We start from the raw sequence: 23,924 nt of genomic DNA on the forward strand, positions 1-23,924 counted from the left end.
TGTAGCAAAATGTACAATATCCATAATAAAGCAGGGGAGCTGGAGGAAATCACGAATCCCAGACATACTTAGGATTACAGAGATGTAAGTGCAGAGAAATTAGAAATGTGAGCTATACATTTCAGAAGTGGAGTACAGGCATACTTTGGTGATAATATAAGGTAGTAGAAACAGAGAAACTTGTAAGGAAGACAATTCTTGAATCCATTCATAGATGACGCTGATAAACAAAGAGGACACATGATCTAAAGGCTTATGAATAAATAAACAAATCCATTATTTTTTTAAAATGTAAAGTAATAATTCTGTGCTATTGCTGTTGTTGTTGTTGATAGGCAAGAAGAGGTGGATAAAGCCAATCAGAGAATCGAGTTCCTACAATATATACAGGATTCTTATTTACTCCTTTTACCAAAAAAAAGCAACAGAGTAGGATCTCCTCTTGAATCTAATAATGAAAAATAAAGCAGAAAAAATAAAAGAAATAAAAATAGGGGGATAAGCACAATGACCTAAATGTTGCAGAATCGGAACCAGAATCAGATTTAATATCCCTGGCATTTCTCATGATATGTGTTGTTCTGTGGCAGCAGTAAATTGCAATACATCATAACAATAACAAACTATAAATTACAATAAGAAATATATATATAAACACACACACACACACACACACACACACACACACATATATATATCTAATTAAGTTAAATAAGTAGTGCAAAAAGAGAGCAAGAAAAAGAGAACAAAATAAACAAAATAGTGAGGTGAAACTGATCCTAAAACTTTGACTGTATGCCCTCAGTCTCCTGTATCTCCTACTTGATGGTAGCAATGAGAAGAGGGTATGTCCTGGGTGATGGGGGTCCTTAATGACGGATGCTGTCTTTTTGAGACATTGCCTTTTGAAGATGCCCCCAGTGCTGCGGAGGTAAATGCCCATGATGGAGCTGAGTGAGTTTACAATTTATTGCAGATTTTTCCAATCCTGTGCGGTGGCCCCTCTGTACCAGATGGTGATGCAACCAGTTGGAATCTCCATGGTACATTTGTAGAAATTAATTATATATCATGATATTCAAAACAAAATGTGTGATGAGTGATGAACAAATTGAAAAGAGGGAAACAGTATGCATTAAATAAAATAAAAATAAACTACCAATCTGATGAAGCTGCAGCACAAAGAGTAGATTTATGCTAAACAGGGGGGGGGGAACATGCAATAAACATCATATTAAAGCTTTGCTGCCCGGCTATGTCTAATTGTGAAAAGCAGGGGACAATTAAAAATCTCTGAAAACTTTCCCAGTCTCTGTAATGATGGGGTCCTGCATGAACATGGAAACTAAAGCTGAAGTATTCACAACCATCTTCAGCAAAATAACCTTCCTCCTGACTCACCATCCCAGAAGCCAATCTTACATCCAAATTACACACCAGCTTCAGTTCTGAAGGCTTACATATTCTCACCAAGTTAGACACCACCCTGACTATGAAATAAATTGTTAATGCCCGGTGTAAATCCTGGAACTGCCACCCCAACAGAATCCAGGAAATTCCCATGAGAACAATTGCAGTGGTTGGAGAAGTTGTCTCGTCACCATTATTTTTAGAGGCAACGAAGATTGGACAATAAATATTGACATTGGTAGCAATGCTCCTCTCCTGGAAAAAAAATCTAAAACCTAAAAGAGGATAAACCCCATTCTAAATTTCTGAATTTATGGATGAAAACAAATTGGGATGTGAGGGAATACTCAGGATGGGTGAATAGTGGGAAACAAGTTCAGCACTGAAAAGTGCATCCTGCTGCACTTCAGGAGGAAAAATTGAGAGACCATATATAATTTGGAAGATGTGAGTTTGTGGGATAGTGGAATAAATGATATTGGAGTACAATACACTAATTACTGACAGTTTTTATCACTGGTTGCCAAGGTTAACTGGGCAGCAGGGTTTATGTATGTAATTATAAAGAATGGAAGTTTTCCTTAATCTGTGTAAACCATGGTTAAGCTAGATTATGTTTATTGCATACAATGTCGATTTCTGTTTTATATGAGGAAATTGAAACATTAAGTAAGGTGCAAAGAAGTTATGTAAGGATGATACCAAATATATCAGGGTCAGAGAAAGGTGGACAGATTGGCTCACTTTCCTCTTAAGACAAGGGATGACCAGATAAAGATCAAGGAAATAATGAATGCTTTTTGACAGAGTGAATAGAGAGAAAATGTTTGCCAATGAGATGAGAGCATAACAAAAAGCCATCAATGTTAGATGGTCACTCAGGAATCCAACAGGGAATTCAAAAGGAACTTCTTTATTCAAAAAATCTTGAGAATATGGAAACCACCACCACAGGCAGTGGATGAAGTGAATAGTGCCAATACTTTTAAGAAGAGGCTGGCTAAGCATATGTAGACATAATTTTCGGGGGAATTTTTATTCTACAAATCCAACTGTCCTTGAGAACCTAGTGGTAAGTTGAATCACTGCAGCCTGTCTGAAAGTTGTTAAGCAGTAGGTTACACAACGTAGACTCAGTGACCTTGGAGGAATGCTGGTGTATCTCTTTGTCATAATGATGGATGACTTGGAGGAGAACACAGTTGATTTCAATCCCAACCACCTGTTCTCTTTTTAGACGGATAAAAATAAAAGATTTGGGAGATACTGTCGGACAAGCCGTGTAATTTGATGGTGTAGATTTCACAAATGGTATCTATTATTGTGGTGTGCTGGTAGTGTAGAGATCAACGTTTTTTTCTCGTCACTCCACACTTAATTGAATGATACAGAGAACTGAAATTGTGTACGTTGAGAGGCTTTAATAAACATTATTTTTTCCAGTTGTCCAGTTTGGATTTGTGACGCTTTTTGTCGCATCCTTTCCCTTGGCACCATTGTTTGCACTTTTAAACAACATCATTGAAATACGGCTGGATGCCAAAAAATTTGTCACTGAGCTAAGAAGGCCAAATGCAGAGCGTGCAAAAGACATAGGTACGTCTGCACTAAAAAAATATACATTTGCAATTCATTGGAAATCATGTCTGTGAATTTGACTTGCACTGATGGTCTTGTGTTTTTATATAAGTGTGTCTTCTTTATCTAATAGGAATCTGGTATAACATTCTGAGTGGACTGGGGAAATTCTCAGTTATCATCAATGTAAGTCAGTAAACTTCCTGTTAACTTCACTAAACAAATAGAATCTTCATTTATATTACACAGGGTTTAGCCATAATTGAAGTGATTGTCTTTTTATTAAACAATTTGTAGAGTAAAATCAGAATAATTATCATTTATCTAATCTGTGAATGGAAAATTCTGCTCTTATTGGTGCTACTAATAAACCCTGAATCCTGGGTTTAACTTGTCCCGGAGTGCTGTACACGTGGAGTTTTTTTTCTGGGACTGTATGGGCTTTCACCAGTTGCTTCATTTCCCTCCTGCAAGGATGTGCTGGTAGGTTAATTGACTCCTGTAAGTGTAAAAGAATCAAAGGAAATTTGATTATGAAATAGAAAAAGTCGAAGAGATACCGGGAAATAAGAAGAGATGAATTTGCGGCTCAGGAAGTTTCACGGATGGAACCTGATGAGCCAAATAGCCTCCTTCAAAGTCAAATGATGTAACGCTTACATGGCAGGTTTAATTTGAAAGTTCTAGAAATGTTGACTCTCTGTTCAAGTAGTAACTTCCTGTGTTTGTTTAACTTGAAGCAAATTTAACACAGGCTCTACCTGTTATGTGTCCATTAATTTTCTTTCTTTCTTCATAGTTTTTTATGCTGTTGTGGTATCCATCAACAAAAATCACAAGTAAATTGTGCAGGAAGCTATATTTTCCAACATTGATTTCTAAGGAATTCTCTCAACTGATGTACCGAGGGCAATTTTAGATTTGTTGACTTAATGAAAATATTCCCTTGTGAAAGTAACATTAACAAATTGGCAGAGCTCAATGTAAACTTCCTTAGTGAAAAAGCAACAATCTTGATCTCATTTCAGGACTAATTGAGATGTCCTCAGGCAGATTGTACAGTGGAAAACCTCCCCTTAATGTTGTATTAGAGGATGCACCTTTTCCTATTAGTGATCTGATGCTTCAAGGCAGAGGGAGAACTATGCTTGAAACTGAAGAATGGCTCTAATCCTGAGTTATTCAGATAATCAAGCTCTAGGTCAGGCTTCCCAAAGTATTCAGCATCCACACACCAGAATTCTGGACTATTGAAAGGATTTTACAGAAACAACAGAGTGGACAATTAAAAGAAGAGCATGCCTTTCCTGCCAACAAACTTTTCAAATGTAAAATTTCAGATGTGTATTGTTGATATTCAGATTCTGTAATGATATATGTGCTATGATTAACAATCATTCCACATGATATAAGCACAGCAAAAAAAAGGGTTGAACGTTATACAAACTTATAACAAATACTGGTTTGATCCATCTTGGGCACGGCATTTTAGCAAAAAGTATGAAGGCTTTGGAGATGGCACAAGGATGTTTATTAGAAGTCCTAGAAGTGATGGATTAGTCATAAAGTAGTTGGGGTTGTCTCTAAATCAAAGAAGGCAAGAGAGAATTGATAGAAGGGAATGCAATCATTGTGTCTATATAGATTTTGAGAAAGTGTGTTAATGAAGTACCACAGAAAAAAAAATTGTTAGAAAAATGCAAAGGAATGATCGGTGTCGGCTTAGGTAAACAAAAAAGTTGGCTTATGAACAAAAAGCAAGTAGTTTTTTGGAGAGGAAAATGGTGATTAGTGGTGTTCTCCAAGGAATAGTGTAGGACCATGATAAATGAATTAACTATTAGAGTAAAAAATAAAAATCAATGAAATATTCACCTTCTGTGCTGTTATGACTCTATAATTCATAAAATTATGAAGGAGCAAATGGAGTATATACGGACAAGTTACTTCCAATAACTTACATGTCAATAACCACTGACGTAAGAGCATTGGCTAAAGAACAAATAACAGAATATATGTCTTTCAGAGAGGAAGTGGAAAGTAGTGCTTGAGCAGACAGTGGATGTGTATGTTTAATAGATCTTTGTAATGCAATTTGATAAATAAATGGAGGAACATGCAGGGAAGAGGGACAAATTTGAATGTGCCCTTGCTGACCCAATGGACTGAAAGGGATTTTTCTGTCTGCAACTGTTAGCGAATACCTGTCTCATATAATTGTACAACAAATCAATGTCCGTTACTGAGAGAGGACAGTAACCCTATTTAGTTTAACATTGGAATTATCTTGCATCTGTTGAATTATGGCATTAAAATATTTTATTTGTGTATCATCCAGGCATTTGTAATCGCTATCACCTCAGACTTCATCCCACGCCTTGCTTACCAATACATGTACAGTGATGATGGCAGTATGCATGGCTTTGTGAATCATACCTTGTCATACTTCAATATCAGTGAATTTCAACAGAGTACACATCCCCAATCATCACATTTCACCAACATTAAAGTCTGCAGGTAATTCAATATATTTTCAACTGTTGCTGATGCTTGATAACTGTCTTTCTCAGAAAAGGCCTGCCTTATTCTAACCTTCAAGCTGAGATATAACTTTCCAGTATACTGTGTTAGCAAATGCAATGTTAACATTCATTTCAAGAGCATTAGAAGCAAAGATGTAATCCCGAGGCTTTGTAGGGCATTGGTCAGATCACACTGGAGTATTCTGGGCATTTTTGGGCCCCTATCTAAGAAAGGATGTGCTGGCATTGGAGAGAGTCTGGAGGAGATTCATTAGAACGATTCTGGGCGTGCATGAAAGGCTTAATGTATGTATGACATTTGATTCTTGGCCTATACTCACTAGAGTTTAGAGGAATGAGGGGAGATCTCATTGAAACCTATTGAATACTGACAGGAAATAGTAAATTTCTGATGAAGTTAGTGGTTTGATTAGTCTTACAGCCTGGGGAAAGTTGCTGTTTGTGAGTCTCGTGGTCCTGATTAGATGTTACATAGCCTCCACCTTGATGGGAGTGAGACAAACAGCCCATGAGCAGGGTATGTAGGATTCTGCCTACTTGCCCTTTCAGGCACCTTTCTGTATATACGTCCTTGATGGTGGGTAGGGTGGTGCCAGTGATGCATTGGGCAGTTTTGATTATCAGTTGTGGAGTACTCCTGTCCTCTGCACTGCAGTTTCTGTACCCAGCAGTGATGCAGTTTGTAAGGATGCTCCCTACTCCACATCTGTAGAATGACATGATTACTGATATGCAAAGTCCAACTCTCTTCAGCCTCCTCCTGGTGAGCTTTCTTGACTGTGTAGGATGGGTTCTAGGACAATGAGAGGTTGAGGAATTTGAAACTGTTTGCAGTCTCCATGGCTGTGCCGCCAATGTAGAGGGGAGTGTGAGTGTGCGTGTTCCCCTGAAGACGATAACCATCTCTCTGGTAACAGAGAACACCAAAGTCGGTACCTGATTCAAGGTGTTACACCTGTCCTCTGCCCTCTATTCACCTTCACTATCGGTTCCTGTCTCGTGCCCCAGTGGCTGAGTTCTGCCCTTCCACAGGTGGAGATGAAGCAGTTTGGCTTCTATGTGTGGCTGACTCAATGATCAGGAGATGATGGAGATGATCTCTTTTGCACATCTCCATCCAAGAGCTGGAAAGACAATAAGGCTAAGAAAAGGTCAAGTGGTACCTCGATGAAATGTAGCCACCAGGTTCTGATCAAGGTTGATTCCGATATCTTGCCACCACTTGATACAACAGGTCACTTACATCTCTTCAGATTATTGTTCTGAGGTGGGTCAAGGAAGTTCAGTTTTTGTTCACTGCTAGAGTAATGGCTAAAGCCATCAATTCATTTAGCAAAAGAATAGCAAAATTCATAAGTGAGCTTATATCTCTTTTGCTAAATAGACTGTCAACAATCTTGAGGGAAGCCCTTCCTTGACATTCAAGGAAAGAGCTTTGATACTGAAGTGTTCATTGCCAGATTTGCTTGTCAACTCTTTATCCAGTAGTACTGGACTATTCCAGGAAACTGCACTCTCAGTCAGAACCATAAATTCCTTTTGAGTTTGCCGCAGAGAATTGGTCGCTATTCTGAAGCTTCCAAGCTATTACTCCAGAGGGAGCAACTACAGGAACACAAACACCCACACTCAACACTTTAACAGCAGTTTCTTCCTGTTTGCCATCAGATTTCAGAATGATCCTTGGACTCTGGAATACCACCTTGTTATTTGTCTTTTGCACAAGTTATTTGTTTTCAAGATTGTTTAATGTTATTTCCAGTGCACAAGTGTAAAGGAGAACAAAATAATTGCTACTCTTGATCCGATGCAGTACAGAAAAAATACAATACTATAAAGAATGCAATAATAAAAAATAGAATAAATATAAATGCATACGATATTACATATGTACGTAGATTGATTGTATGCCCATAAAGTGTCGCTAGGCACAGAAGTGTCTTTCTGTAAATAAGGAGACTCTGAGAGGAAATGATAAAGTAGTAGTGGTGGGGGTGGAGGTGTTGATCAGTTTTACTGCTTGGGGAAAGTAACTGACTTTGAGTTTGGTTGTCCTGGCATTTTGTTGTAGAGCACTTTTGTAATTTATAGTAATGATTATGTCTTGCACTGTACTGCTGCCACAGAACAACAGCTTCCATGACACACATCAGTGATGATAAATTTGACTGGACAGCTTCAGAGCTCTACTATGCTTTCACATTTAGAGATATGCTAAAAGTACAAAGATGTCCGACCCCAGTCCCCACCCAATGGTACTAACTCCAAATCTAAAGTTCACAGTGTCTACTAAATACAGAGCATGTGCAGCATCTACGAAGAGTGGAAAAGGTTCGTGTTTCAGTTCCAAGATCTTTCATCAGGAGTGGGAAAGAAGTTAGTTCATGTTTTACAGATGGTGGAGATGGCAGTGAGTGGAATATGGAAGTTTTCTGATAGGGTGAAAAAATGTAGATTTTAAGGGGCAGACACATTATTTGGTGTAATGTGTTGCCAATGTTGTAAAGTCTGTATAATGTTGCATAGTTTGGTTACTGGGATGTGCCCCCCCCCCCCAGTAGACCAGATTATACAGACTGGACTAACTTCTTTCTCAGAGTTGAGGAAGGGTCTCTGATCTAAAACATTAACTGATTCTCTTTGTAAAGGTGCTGTCTAACCACTGAGCTTTCCACCATTTTCTCTTTTTATTCCAGATTTCCAGTAATTGAATATTTTTAAAAATTTTCACTCAGGGTTAGTGTCTCCCTCCATATTCTTTTTCTTAACTGGTGTAGCAATGTGAAGTTCTCACTTAGCTGGTAAAAGGAATGCTTTGTGCAATATTTTACTTTAATTGAGCTGTAGAAATAGCTCTTCAATCAATGATGGGCCTGTGATCTGCGATTCAAGTTGCTAATGACTGCAATCACAGCAAAACATTTAAAAGAGATGGAGATCCCATCACTTGTGTATTTGGTATTGAGACTGCACATGCTAATGCTAATTGACCTCCATTTGTCAGTTTTTCTTGGTGATTCAAACTGCAGAATCTGATCCTACCAACAATCATATATTTTTTGTTTTTCTTCAAAAGAACATTTTTTCTGTGAATATACAACTGTGTAAATATTCTTTCTTACTTATATAATATTGCAGTTTAGTTTAACTAATTGTAGAACCTTTACTCTCTCCCACGCTGATGCATTACTACAGGTATAAGGATTACAGAGAGCCACCATGGTCTGATCATGCATATGACTACTCCAAGCAGTATTGGACAATCCTGGCTGCTCGCTTGATCTTTGTTATTATCTTCCAGGTAAGTGATTTGTAGTTAGACTAACAGTACAAGTATATAAGTGGAGCAATAATTGTAGCAAAGTCAACAAGGTTCTCTAAAAATAAAAGTATTTTCAAGAGGTCAATTGCTATAGGTAGGTTAGAACTTAGTTCAAACTAAATGGGTTCAAGAAAGCTTTCTTAATCAATATATAGAGGGACCTACTGGAGAGGATGCTATATTGATCATCCTCCTGGGAAATGAGGTTGGGCAATTGGAAAAGGTAACAAACACACAATGCTGGAGGAACTCAGCTGGTCAGGTGGGTGGCATCCATTAGTCTCGTGAGACCATGGATCTGCACCTGGAAAGTCTTGCTTCAGCCTCTCCAGGGCACACGCCTGGGCAAGGTTGTATGGAAGACCGGCAGTTGCCCAAGCAGCAAGTCTCCCCTCTCCATGACAACGATATTGTCCAAGGGAAGGGTAAGGGCCGATACAGCTTGCCACCGGTGACGTCACAGGAGTTGCCATAGCGGGGTTGAAGACAACGTCAGACTGCCTTAGGGACTCTAGCTCCAGATTTGTTCTCAGGGTTTACTCCCAAAGCCTTTCCCATGAGTGCGTAAGGCTGCAAGGCAACGGAGGTTTGAAATAAGAGTTTTCCCTCTCTTAGATGGACTTCCTTCCAAGGCTGATGAGCTCCATCTATCCGAAGCACTGGTTTTAAGGCACCAGGATCCGCGTTCACCCATTCTCCTGTCAGTAGAAACAGTCCCGCTGGGCTTAGAGGCTAAGCCACACGAGACGGCCAGGAGTTGGACTTGGTTGTCAAAGGCTATTTGAGGTGCACGCCATGAGGAACACTTTTAGGTAATGGGAGCCTGTCCCCATTACCAGCCCTCAGCTTGACGGGTAGCCTCTCTGGAATTAAATTTAGATGGTTCAGGCCAAGACTCTGCCTCAGGACAGAGAAAGAAGAGGAATAAAAAAGTGGGGGGAGGGGAAAACGGCCTGTTAGAATGTGATAGGTGAAGCTTTGTGGGTGGTAAAGGACAAGGACTGGAGAAGAAGGAATCTGATAGGAGAGGAGAGTAGATCATAGGAGAAAGGGAAGGAGGAGGCAACACAAGGGAAGGAATAGGCAAGTGAGAAGAGGTCAGAGTGAGAAGGGGGAGGGGGTAATATTTTTTCTGGAAGGATAAGTCAATATTCATGCCATCAGGTTGGAAGCTACCCAGACAGAATATAAAGTGTAGCTCCTCCACCCTGAGGATGGCCTTATCTTGGCACAAGAGGAGACCATGGACTAACGTGTCAGCATGGGGAAGGGAATCGGAATTAAAATGTTTAACCACCGGAAAGTTCCACTTGTGGTGGATGGAGCAGGCAAAGTGCTGTTGGCGAGTCTAGTAGCCATAATTCTATTAGTTTAAAATAATTACAGAGAAGTCATTGGTTGATTGATCAATTAAGATCCTGAACTGGAGCAGAGCAAATTTTGGAGCCAATAAACATGATCTTGCAGTGCTTGATTGGGCAATATTTTTTAAAAGGAAAGGAGTGTCTTCCAAGTGGGATACCTTTAAATATGTGATGTCAAGAGATCCGGGCCTGCATGTACCCGTTAGGGTGAAGAGCAAAGCTGACAGGTTTCAGAAACCTGGTTGATAAGCGGTATTGGAACTCTAGTTAAGAAAAAGCTCAAGGCATACACTGTGCATGAGCACTGGGGAAACTAGTGATTGCCGTAATGATGACAAGCAATGAACGAGTGCACGTAAAAGGGAAGTTAGGAGGGCAAGAAGATGATATGAGATAGATCTGGCAGGCAAAATGAAGCAAAATCCCAAGTGATTTTACGGGTATATTAAGATTAAAAGCATAACTAGGGGGAGAATGGGTTCCCTTAAAGATCAGCATAGATATCTGTAAGTGGAAGTGAAGGAAATAAGTAAGATTTTTAATGACTATTGCTTTTCAATTTTTAGTGTGGGGAGAACAATAGAAGTTAAGGAAATAAGGGATGTAACTGATGTTTTCTTGGACCACATATGAATTAGCAGGGAGGAGGTATTGGAAGCCTTAAAGTGCCCTAAGGTGGATAAATCCCCAGGGCCTGACCTAGTGCATTCTTGGACCTTGTGGGAAGATGGAGAAGAAGTTGTGGAGACCCTTTCAAAGACTTTTGCTTCATCGATGGCTCAGGTCAGATTCTGGAGGACTAGAGAGTGGCTAATGTGCTCCTTTGTTTAAAAAGAGGTTTTAAAAACAAGCCAGGACATCACAGGCCACTGAGAATGACATCACTAGTGAGAAATTTGGTGGGGGGGATTCTGAGGCACAACATCTACCAATACTTGGAGAGATAAGTTTTCATATGGAACAGTCAGCACACCTTTGTGTGTGGGAAGTCATGTCTGAAAAATCTCTTGGAGTTCAGTGTAGATGAGGGTAGGGAAGTGGATGTTGTCGATACGGACCTTAAAAAAGCCTTTGACAAGCTCCCCCATTGCAGGCTAGTGTAGAAGATAAGATCACATGGGATTCTGGGGGAGAAAGCAGATTGGATTCATGATTGGCTCAGAAGTAGGAAACAGAGTTAGTCCTGAGGAAGGGTCTCGGCCCGAAACGTCAACTGTACTTCTTCCTATAGATGTTGCCTGGCCTGCTGCGTTCCACCAGGTAGGTAGGTAGGTAGGTAGGTAGGTGTGTGTGTGTGTGTGTGTGTGTGTGTGTGTGTGTGTGTGTGTGTGTGTGTGTGTGTGTGTGTGTGTGTGTGTGTGTGTGTGTGTGTGTGTGTGTGTGTGTGTGTGTGTTTCTTAGACAGGTAGCCTGTGTCTACTAGTGTGCCTCAGGGACTTCTGGTTTTTAATTTACATACAAATAATTAGATAGGAATGTCCAAGGCACGATTAATAATCTTATGGATGATATTAAAATAGGTGGTGCAGTAGACAGTGTAGAAGGTTATGAAAAGTTGCAGAGGGTTTTGATCAGCTGGGTATGTGGGCTAAGGGAAGATTGACAAATGGCTTTCAATACAGATAATAGGGTTTTAAAAATATAATATATACACACAAAGGACAAAACAGTGCAAAGATCCTTTCCATTTATGCTCGTAACTTTGGGAGATCAAACCAGGAAAAGATCTGTACAGGGTGTTACAGAACAGAGGAACCTAGAAGTTCAAGAGCATCCCTGAAAAGATCAGGCATTCTCTTCTCTGCCTGAGGGACACGAGGCAGAGTATAAAGATCAGCAGTGACCATAGGCAGAAGAAGACTATGGAGACTATGGATTGAGCATGGGAGAGAGGTATTGTCACACACCTGTCCAACATGGACTCCATGACTGAAAGACAGTTCACATGAGCAGCCTGAGAATTCATATTCCCAATACAAACCAAATAACCTCTCCACACTGTGACCATTGTCACCATCAGCATCAATATTCAACCAAGCACAAGAACCCAAAGGAAAAGTAATCAAGTCTTTGATAGAAGAAACTAACGATAGTTTGAAATCAAAAGAGCCCTAATTAAATTACCAGAAATAATGATAGGCCTGAGTACTCAGTAAAGATAAAACGAGAACTTGGTATAGGAAGAGAAGATGGATCATGAGAAGTATTGGGTAGGCAGTTGCTTTGAAGGGCTAATGTTTAAAGCAAATGAATTCCACTCTTAATTTGCAATGAAAATTTGCTCATGGAATTCAAGATAAGGTTCATTGGAACCAATTGCACCAGTCAGCCATTTTAAGGTGCACATTTAAGGTGCACTTTGCATATTTCATCACGCAAAGCATCATGTTTCACTTCGAACAAGATGAAATCAATGTTTTCCTTTCAAGCAATCAGTCACTCATTGTTCCTGACACATAACCTAGAGAATGAGCAACACAGAACAAGTGTTTCATTTCACCAGGCAACCTGGCTCTTTTTTCTCATCCTCTCTCGAGGTTCCCATCCTCAGTACAAGCCATTGCAGGACAAACCAATCAGAGAGGTAACTTCAATTCAGATCATAATTATTACCAAAATAACTTGACAATGGTCATATTAGTCATGTTGCTTAGTCATATACTCTGCTCAGTAAAGCACAAGAATGCACCAAATCGGACACTGTAGGTCACTTAACCCCAAGTCTTGTACACTTCACAGAATATAGACCTCAAATATAATTGACTGGGGAAATTGTTTGCCATCCACACCTTCCACACAGGTTTTAGGTGCTCTGTTGACCTTGTTTCACCATCACCAATTCACACTTGGAAGCAGAAAGTGACTGTTTGGCCTGACAGGCTGTCACAAGCATACTGATTGTAGCAGAGAATGACGAAGGGTTTCACTACAACCACAGCCAGGTTAAAAGCAGATGAGTTTGCAATCTGCTTGATATTTGACTTGGTGGAAAAGTGACTTCGATGATTTTTCTTTCAGTTTTCCATTTATTAAGCATTAAGAAATGTGTCCCCAGCATCAGCTGATTATAGTCAGGGAGCTTTCCTTGTGTGGATTAGTATAATTGCACTTCAGTGCAGTATTCTCCCCTGGTTGAATACTTCCTCAGTTTTTGCTATGGAACAATCACTGATGTGTCGCACAAGATGCTGAAAGAACTCAGTAGGTCAGGCAGGGAGGTAAATAGACAGTCAACGTTTCTGGCCGAGATCCTTCATCTGGACAATCACTATTGTCTGGGGAACATTTCACAGGCTTGGCTGAAGGGGCATGTTAATCAGTGTGTAATATTTAAAAAGTCTAGTCAGCACATTGAATTTGTTGGACCATTCAGTGAGATAATAGTTGATCTATGTCCATTTCTTTAACGTAATAGGCTTTAACAACTTTAGTTATGAACAATCTATCATACTCAGGGATTGCATGAGCAATAACTGCAATTGCTTTTTTCAGTGGTGAGTTCCCATTCCCATTCTGATATGTCTATCCATGGCCTCCTCTATTGTCAAGCTGAAGCCACACTCAGGTTGGAGGAACAACACCTTATATTCCGTCAGGGTAGCCTCCAACCTAATGGCATAAATATTAACTTCTGATAATACCCCTCCTCCCCTTCTTACCCCATCCCTTATTTATCTACCTGTCTGTCTATTTATTTATTTGTTTGTTTGTTTATTTGTCTGTCTGTTTATTTATTATTTCCCTCTTTTATTTCCCTCTTTTTTCATTTCTCTCTCTGCCCCTCTCACAATCACTCCTTGCCTGCTCTCCATCTCCCTCTGGTGCTTCCCTCCCCTTTCTTTCTCCCTAGGCCTCCCGTCCCATGATCCTTTCCCTTCTCCGGCAGTGTATCCCTTTTGCCAATCAACTTTCCAGCTCTTAGCTTCATCCCTCCCCCTCATGTCTTCTCCTATCATTTTGGATCTCCCCCTCCCCCTTTCAAATCTCTTACTATCTCTTCTTTCAGTTAGCCCTGACGAAGGGTCTTGGCCCGAAACGTCGACTGTACTTCTTCCTATAGATGCTGCCTGGCCTGCTGTGTTCCACCAGCATTTTGTGTGGGTAGCCAGTCAATAATGTTGTGATCCCTTTCCATTCCATTCCTCTGAAGGGGAGCACAAGTCAAAACAGGATTGGATGGTTATACCCCACTGTTCTAAGATCTAGTTGAAGAATCAAAATGTAAAAATGGAGTTTGAGGCAAATGTAAAATATCCAGCAGAATGGGAAAATGGCAGGAAGTAATGTTTATGGGGAAGCGTTTGGTGAACTATTCATAGAACTATTGGGCTTCTGGGCTGCAAACTCCTTTGTCCCATGATTCCTAATGCTCTGCAGTTTACTAAGCTAATAATGGGACTTTCTGACAGTAGGTCATTTACCTAGGGCAGAGTGTTTAACTGAAGGGCTCATGCTTCAGTCAGCCTGTGTGCCCTTAATTATGGCTTAATCGCTTCTACGATCCATTATCGTTGATTATTCCTGAAGGTTATTTGAGGCTGTTGTTGATTTCAGAAAGAATGTGGGCAACTGTCTGATATCTCTTGAAGGTTGAATCAGTACTTGTGGAGAGAGAATCAATGTGATTAATGTTTTGCAGGCTACCTTAGTGTGCTTTGTATCAGTAATTCAGGTAACTGCAAGGAACTGATTGTCTGTAAAGCAGTATTCTTTGTGAATGATGGTGTCACTTTGACATGGAAAACTGGTAGTGCAGAATGCAGGGCGGAGAAGTTATTCACTTCTTGAATCGCAACAAGAGAAAATCTGCAGATGTTGGAAATGAAAGTCATACCCTCAAAATGCTGGAGGAGCTCAGCAGGCCAGACACTACGTGTGGAAAAGATTAAACAGATGATGTTTTGGGCTGAGGACCTTCATCAGGACTGGAAAAAAAATTAGAAGTTAGAGTAAGAAGGTGGAGGGAGGAAAGGAAGAGATACAGGGTGGTAGTTGATATAAGGTGAAACCAGGAGAGGGGGAGGGATGAAGTAAAGAGCTGGGAAGTCAATTGGTGAAAGAGATACAGAGCTGGAGAAGGGGGAAATCTGTTAGGAGAGGACAGAAGGCCATGGGAGAAAGGGAAGGGGGAGGAGCACCTGAGGGAGGCGATGGGCAGATAAGGAGATTAGGTGAGAAAGGGAAATAGGAATGGGGAATGCTAAAGTAGAAGTGGGGGGTGGGGGGGGGGGGTAATTACCTGAAGTTCGAGGAATCAATGTTCATGCCATCAGGTTGGAGGCTACCCAGACAGAATGTAAGGTGGTGCTCCTCCGACCTGTGTGACCTTAACGTCAATTTCTTGAAATTCCACTACTTCCCCCCCCCCCACCTTTTTATTCTGACTTCTAATCTCTTTTTTTCCAGTCCTGTTGAAGGGTCTCAGCCTAAAACATTGCTTGCCATAGAAGTCTGACCTGCTGAGCTCCTCCAGCACTTTGGGTGTATTTTGGGTCACTTCTTGAGCTCTCATTCTGAATACCTAGATGTACATAAATACCTGTTGGCAATCTCACAGTCTGCTCTGTCTGCACTCTCTCTTGACCAATGCTTTATACCTTCTCAAGCAGCTAATGCCACATCTAGGTCAGCATTTTCCCAGGTTCAGCCAGCAGTTCCATATACTGTAGAGTTGCTAGAATTTAGCAGACAAACTTTCACATGGACATATCAATCCTGAATTTCCTGGTCTGTAACTTGGAATGCCAGAAAACATGGTGCAGACACACCCAGTCCTGAGGCTCAAGACTGCTGCACTGATGATATATACATAATGCAGTGCTAGGTGATGTGTATGTGGTAGTGGTGGGGTGAGTTAATGGTGGAGCTGTTGATAGCCTGATGGCTTTGTGGAAGTTTCCAAGTCTTCTGGTCCTGGCGTAAAATCTGTGTAGCCTCCTCTCTGATGGGAGTGGGACAAACAGCCCTTAAGCATGGTGGGTGTGATCCTTCATGATATGCTTGGGGATTTATTCACAATCGAGTTTTGGGGATTATGGTACTGCGGGGATGAAAGGAAAGGATAAGGTGGGTACCATTGTTTCTTAACTATATCTCCTTTAATGTTTTTAGAATTATGGGGCAGCTCAGCTAATAGAGCTACCGTATACACTTCACCCTTCTCCAGTCCTTCATCTTTTCCACCAAACAATCCCCAGCCCTTTACTTCATCCCTCACCCCCTCCCTACCACCCCCAGTTTCATCTATCACCTACCACCCTGTACTTCTTCCTCTCCTTCCACCATCATCTTGCTCTGTCTTCTCATCTTTTCTTCCAATCCTGATAAAGTGTCTTGGCCTGAAATGTCAACTGCTTTCTCTTTTTCTATGGATGCTGCCTGCCCTGCTGAGTTCCTCCAGCATTTTGTGAGTGTTGCTTTGGAGTTCCAGCATCTGCAGATTTTCTCATAATCGAGTTGCATTTTAAGAGAACCAATTTTAACCCTGACCTCTGGTGCAGTTTATATGAAACTTACATCTTTATTCCATTACTGCATGGTTTCCTCTGGCTGCTGAAGTCTCCCTCCACCTCCCACATACATTCAGCTGGTAGGTTAATCGGCCACTATCAATTGCATTTGGGTAGGCAACTGGCTGGATCTTGCAGGTTTAGATAGGATTATGGGAATAACAAAATACGATTGATAACAAAATAGGATTAGTATGCATGGTCAATGTTCAACGTTCAATATAAAGTACCATGACTTTACCTAAAAGTACTATAAAGTACCTTCAGGTTCATTTTCTTGTAAGCATTCCAAGTAGGACACAGAAATACAATAGAATTAATGAGAACTACACACAAAGACTGACAAACTGTTGCAAGGGTGTGGCAGTAGAACAAACCCAAGTGCGGAACACAGGCGTGGAGGCAGAGTCAGGAGGCATTATTAACACAGCAAGTATGGAGTCAGTATCCAGGAGCAATGCTTTACCTAGACCTGGCAGTCCTAAGAACCATGAAACAAGGTCACTCTTACCAGAGTTAACCAATGAACTGGCAGCACCTTGTTGTGGTCACAGGGTTTTTATACTGCATTTGCTGATGGAAAGCAGGTGTGTGTAATTAGTGGAAGCTGGGAATGATTGGAAACTAAACGAGGTGATTGAGGCCCAATTCCTGAGGTAAATAGCCAGGTGGGCGATTGTCAGAAGGGACCATGACACAAACAACCAAAGTGCAGAAGAAGATATACAGATAGATAGATTAAACTAAGAGCATGAGTCATGGAGTCATTGAAAATGAGTTGTGGAATCAGTTCTGAGTGGAGATGAGTGAAATTATCCACACTGGTTCAGGAGCCCTTATGGTTTAAGGGTAATAAGGGTGTGTTCAATGGTGGGGAGGGCTTTGCCGATGAAGTGCTGGGCTGTGCCCCTTACTTTTAGTAGGCTTTTCCAGTTTTGTGCATTATTGCCATAGCAGGCTGTGATGTAACCAGTCAGGATGCTCTCCATTGTACATCTATAGCAGTTAGTGAAAGTTTTAGGTGATATGCTGAATCTGCAGAAGAAAGTAAAGGCACTGTAGTGTTTTCTTTGTAATGGGACTACATACTAGTCTCAGGGTAGATCTTTTATTTAATTGAGATACAGCACGGTCTACACTTTTACAAATCTTCAAGCTGCCCTACCTAGCAATTTCCCCAATTTAACTGTTGCCTAATCATAGGACAATTTACAATCACCAGTTAACCTACCAATCAGTACGTCTTTTGACTGTGGGAGGAAACTGGAGCACCCAGAGGAAACCTACATAGTCACAAGGAGAACAGGCAGCGGCGGGAATTGAGTCACTGGTATGTAGTGTGTTGTGCTAATCACTACACTTCCACGTGGCCCCATATCTTCTGATACAATAACACCAAGGACCCTCTCCACCTCTGATCCCCAAATGAAAACTGGCTCATGGACCTCTGGTTTCTTCCTCCTGTAATCAATAATCAGTTTAAAAACACCTACAGCACAATACAGGCCCTTCGGCCCACAGTTCTTTGATTTTGCTGATATTGAGTGAGAGGTTGTTGTTGTGACACCATTCAGCCAGATTTTCAATATCCCTCCTATACACCGATTGATATATCGGTATATTGGATTTGATTATCCAATAGGATAAAATGAAAACAAAAAAAAAGAAATCCCATCTGTTTTCCTTACTTAATCTCGGCTCCTTTCATGGACCATTTCATCGGGAAGCTTACTGCTTACCCTAATCTTTGATTTAGTTTAGTCCTTCTCCCTTGGCCACGGGCCACTTTCAATGTGCCTTACATAAGTGAAATCTCTTTGAATTTATGTCACAAGTTCTTTAGAGGCAGCAGTCCTAGTAGTACATTGCTACCTCTACTACACTGCAGTATCAACCCAAACGACTTAACATAGTGGATCAGATTTACAGCAGTCTGAGCTATGCGTATGGCAACCACATAAGTTGCTTCCCATGTCTCCATTTAATTAAAAAAATGTCTTTTACAATGCTAGCTGGGCTGCATGCACACCATAGCCTAGATTATTAGTGCTCAAGTTTATTGAGAGAGTATTGAACCCAGGATCTTGAGAACCTGATGACAAGAAAATCCACATCTGTAGCTACATGTGACGCGACAGACCCTGATGACTGCTGTGATGCAGTAAACCCAGATCAGTAATACGAGTGCATTAACATTTCCTTGCCAGTGCTAATCTGCCGATGGAAGCTTGGAACTGTGCATTGACAAATAAAGACAATGTGTGGTCCAAATCTACAGAAATCAAAGGACTGAGTGAAACTAAAGCCAAGATGTTTGATTTTGGTCATATGATTATCAGCCTAAGTGGCTTCCCCAAAGCATCTGAACCCTTTATCTATGTCAAGCCCACTATTGGTAATCGCTGTTTATGTAACCCATTTCCTCAGTAGTACCCTCTCTGGGAATGGATAGCACTGGTTCATAGCGGTGAAGCCTGAGTTTGAAAATCTGGCTGAATGGTGTCACAACAACAACCTCTCACTCAATATCAGCAAAATCAAAGAACTGTGGGCCGAAGGGCCTGTATTGTGCTGTAGGTGTTTTTAAACTGATTATTGATTACAGGAGGAAGAAACCAGAGGTCCATGAGCCAGTTTTCATTTGGGGATCAGAGGTGGAGAGGGTCCTTGGTGTTATTGTATCAGAAGATATGGGGCCACGTGGAAGTGTAGTGATTAGCACAACACACTACATACCAGTGACTCAATTCCCGCCGCTGCCTGTTCTCCCTGTGACTATGTAGGTTTCCTCTGGGTGCTCCAGTTTCCTCCCACAGTCAAAAGACGTACTGATTGGTAGGTTAACTGGTGATTGTAAATTGTCCCATGATTAGGCAACAGTTAAATTGGGGAAATTGCTAGGTAGGGCAGCTTGAAGATTTGTAAAAGTGTAGACCGTGCTGTATCTCAATAAAATAAAAGATCTACCCTGAGACTAGTATGTAGTCCCATTACAAAGAAAACACTACAGTGCCTTTACTTTCTTCTGCAGATTCAGCATATCACCGAAAACTTTCACTAACTGCTATAGATGTACAATGGAGAGCATCCTGACTGGTTACATCACAGCCTGGATACATGTGCTGAAACAAAATAAAAAGTTACTACATTTTCTCTCCTAGTTATACATGACTAAAGCACCATCGTGCCTCTCAGAGGAGTTGTAATTTAAGTATTGATGCAGCCTATTCCTCCACATTAAAGTGATAATGATTTAGTGAATATTTGTATGTAGATCTAACTTCTCAGAGCTAAGTTGCACAGTCAACTAAATGACTGCAAACCACTCAGCACCACAAGGCACAAAATAAAGTTCCCTAAAGCAAAGTACCACAGTGTTTTTGATCTTTTAAAAAGTTACAATGAATGAATTTTGATCTGGAACCACTGCTTTGATTGTATGGTTGTTTTCTAACTCCTCAGACTCGAGTTGAACAATCAAATAAGTTATTCCAAACCACTTAGCACTGTTCTTTGAAATAATGCCAGTGGGTCTCGTGTCTCATATTCACATGGATATCAATACTGGAATGTCTTACATCCACCTGTAAAAGAGTCAAGACTTTTGAGAGCTATGGTGTACTACAGAGCTAGGGATGAGGTTGGAGCTGGTTTTATTTTTTGTCGACTTTGAACAGGTGCATGTTGTGGGCAGCAGTCTCTTTCACCATCTTAGTTACCCAGTTATCTCACTCAGGATTCATCACTGCTAATGAATGGCCTCTGGGTTCTAGGACCATCTCCACCAACAGGACTAGTCTTCCAAATCCAGAAACACAAACTAGGAAATGCAGGCAGGCAACATGAGCAGCAGCCCCCACTCAGGAAAATCAGAGCAAATGTGTAAGAAAGTGGGACAGTATTGTTGTTTTGAATGTTGCATTATAAGAAAGATGCCAAGACCTAGAAAGGAGAATAAGTGTAATTTTGAAGAAATAAAGGACTGCAGCTTTGAATGTGAACAGGTCAGGTTATGTGCAATAAAGGTGCTGAAAGATCTGGAGGACTTTGATAAACTTTAAAACAAATGCTTCCACCAGTAAGATAATCAGTAACTAAGGGATACAGTTGGCATAACAATCAGAGGGGAACTAATGTTGGTGCAGACATATTCACTACTAACATCCAAAGTTATATCCTTGAAAAGGGACATTGATTGCATTGTTATGAGGAGGGATCAGGAATTAGACTGATTGGATAGATGTTGAGATTCAGATTCATGTATTTACCACATGTGCATCGAAACATACAGTGAAATGTATCATTTGTGTTACAAACCAACAAAATCCAAAGATATGCTGGGGCAGCCTGCAAGTGCTGCCATACATTCCAGTGCCAACCTAGAATTGTTTCAATGCTCAGCAGAACAACAGAGAACACAACAAGACAGAACATAGCGAGCAACAGCACAACAGAAAAACAAAACATTTCCTCCCTCCCAGCCACCCACACATCAGCTGCACACACAGATAGTCCTCCAAACTTGGGTAGGCCTCTGGGCCGCCAGCTTCCAGTAGACCCAGGGATTTGCAGACAATTGGACCTTCGACTTCCCCAGTGGACTTTCAAAATCTTTGATCCAGGGCTTCTGATATTGGGCTTTGACTTATGGACTTCCCAGCGATCTTCAGGCTTTGATCTTTGGTATCAATCTCAAAAAACAGAACCCCAACTCCTGGCCTCAAACTCCGGACTCACTGACTTGTATAGCTAGTGGGTCGGTGAATCTCCTGTCTCCTAGTCACATGGATATCTCATCCTGGGACCCATGACCTGGGGGACTTGCTGACCCAGTGAGCCACCATTTCCTCGTCCACAGCACTTGCCAACACAACGTCTGCAGCTGTCGTTCATCACACGCCCATACCTCTGGCTTTTGAGGACAGAGAGGAGGTCTAGACTCCGGATGTCCTTTGGCCCTTGTCCACATCATAGGTCTTCAAGAGTGGAGTGGAGGCCCAGACTCCAGATGTCCTTCATCACCCATCCGCATCATTCTGTTCAAATGAATGAATGAATGAATGATCTTTATTGTCATTATACACAGATACAATGAAACTCTGTTTGGCTTCCTTTCAGGCAATTAAATAAAGTGATAGATAAAAACAAGACAGTAATAGAAAAACAGTATTAAATAGATAGGTAGCAGAAAATAAGTTGCAGCAGCACCAGCGCCATCAAATGCAGAGCATGGAACAGCAGCCTAACCTCTAACCCCTCCACATCCCTGTCCTAAACCCTAACTCACCTTTCTGACCCCTAAACCACCTCTATGAACTTAAACGTCAACTAAGTCTGAGCCATGACCTCGATAGAGACTGCAACTCAGTACCATCCTAACTGGAGGGTGCTTCCGTTAGTAGGAGTCTTGAATAGCATGACGTAGTTATAAGATTAGGGAATGGTCATTTAAAACTGAAGTATTTGTTCTTACAGAGAGTGGGGAATCTTTGGAGTTCTCTGTCTCAGAGTATGGTGGAGCCTAAATCATTGGGAGTATTTAAAGAGGGGAGCAGTTATTTTTTTTTCCAAAGATCAGGGAACTGAGGGCTGTGTGGAACTAGCAGAGAAGAGGCCCGGCATAGATCCATCATAATCATACTGAATGTTGGGACAGGCTGGAGTAACTATTATCTTGTGTTTTTGTGGCATCTCTTTCAAAGAGCACAGGACTGTCTTCAATGCACTGGGACTCTTCTCTCTGAGATTACAGTATATGTTGTCGGTAATTTACCCCCTGCTGAACACAGATTAAGACTGACTTTTTCCCCTACCCATACTTTACACCCTGGAGGGCACTGAGGGGAAATGTGAGGCTGTCACAAGTGAACCCTCTAATCACCCAGTGCTCTCTTTCTTGAATTTCAGAACCTGGTGATGTTTTTAAGTGACGTTCTTCACTGGCTGATCCCCGATATTCCCAAGGACATCAGCGTACGCATGAAAAGGGAGAAGACTCTTCTCGTCGATGTGTTCCTGAAGGAAGAGCGGGAGAAAATTAATCTAATTGAGAGTTTCTTGGTACGGGACAGGCAGAAGCAAAAACCTAGCAGTGACGTTCGAAAGGCTCGAGCGGCCAGCTTCTCCCAACCCGACAGGAGTCAGCCATGCAAGTTGACATCATATAGCCTAAGGCACACTGATGTCTGAGCCTACAGTGATTCAGTGGACTAACCCGTGTGCACTTGACATTGTGACATTAGGGGGAACACGAGAAAGTTTGCTATCTGAGATAAGCTGCAACTACAATGTTCTTACCCAGAAAATCATGGTGATGTGTATGGACCACAAGAAAAGCAAGATTGCAGCTTGACAGAACAAGTACACAACTTTGTGTGTAAGAACTTATTGAAAAATAATAGGAAGGTATCAGCGTAAACAGATGGCTGTCATTTAACTTGACTGCGAAGTCAGAAAGGGACCTAAGGGGAACTTGATAAGTTTGAGCCTATTAGGGTTAGTTGTTGAGATCAGTCATTTGATGTATTTAAATGTTTGCAATCATGTAAAGTTCATCATTAAAATAATAAGTAAATTGCTGTTTGTGTTTTAAAAAAAGAGTTTTAAATAGACAATATACAGTTTACAATGGTTCTTTGGATCGTAACCAAGGCAGCTGTTTCATATGCCTGCCCAAAAATGCCTACTGTGGATAAAATAAACCTCTTATTTCAAATTAGTTTGCTTTTCTTCTTCAAACCAGCTGTATGAAGTGAAAAGCGAAAATAAAAAGTCACAACCTTAACTTGGAATCTTGGCTACGAGGAGCATATCTACCAAATTTTGTGACCAATTCCATCCCTATCTGGGCATCACATGGACTCAGGTCCCCAGGCTAGGTTCCACAGTGGGAATATCATTTCATAAACTTAGCCCTTAATTTTTGCCAGGGGGCAATCAATTATAACTGATTAGTTTATTCACCTGTACTCCATTTCCCTGCAACTTCCTATGAGAATGTTATCATGCAAGTAAATCTGAGAAAAAAAGGCAGTTGCATTTAGTCTAATAGTCCAATATTGTAAGTTCCAGCAACCAATTTCCCTCCTAATCCCCCCTCCCCACTCTGGTTCACACTTGTGTTCTACGGTAGAAATGTCACATGGAGTGCATTTGTAGGAGTAGTTTGCAGGGCGTGAACAGTGCAGTGCTTGGTGCA

General features: G+C 41.1%; 1 protein-coding gene across 4 annotated transcripts in view; it reads left to right on the forward strand.

Annotated features, from left to right (window-relative positions):
- The window catches only part of LOC140738636 (anoctamin-2-like), a 134,193-nt gene extending 110,752 nt beyond the window's left edge, over window positions 1-23,441 (forward strand). For all 4 annotated transcript variants that reach the window (XM_073066230.1, XM_073066232.1, XM_073066231.1 and 1 more), the window contains 5 exons: window positions 2,854-3,006; window positions 3,122-3,174; window positions 5,327-5,505; window positions 8,727-8,832; window positions 22,634-23,441. In XM_073066230.1, the coding sequence (XP_072922331.1) occupies window positions 2,854-3,006; window positions 3,122-3,174; window positions 5,327-5,505; window positions 8,727-8,832; window positions 22,634-22,915 (773 nt within the window). In that variant the 3' untranslated portion in view covers window positions 22,916-23,441. The remainder of the gene's footprint in view (window positions 1-2,853; window positions 3,007-3,121; window positions 3,175-5,326; window positions 5,506-8,726; window positions 8,833-22,633) is intronic.
- The last annotated feature ends 483 nt before the right edge of the window (window positions 23,442-23,924 follow it).

Source organism: Hemitrygon akajei, chromosome 14, assembly GCF_048418815.1.
Source record: "Hemitrygon akajei chromosome 14, sHemAka1.3, whole genome shotgun sequence".
In the NCBI taxonomy this organism is placed as follows: domain Eukaryota; kingdom Metazoa; phylum Chordata; class Chondrichthyes; order Myliobatiformes; family Dasyatidae; genus Hemitrygon; species Hemitrygon akajei.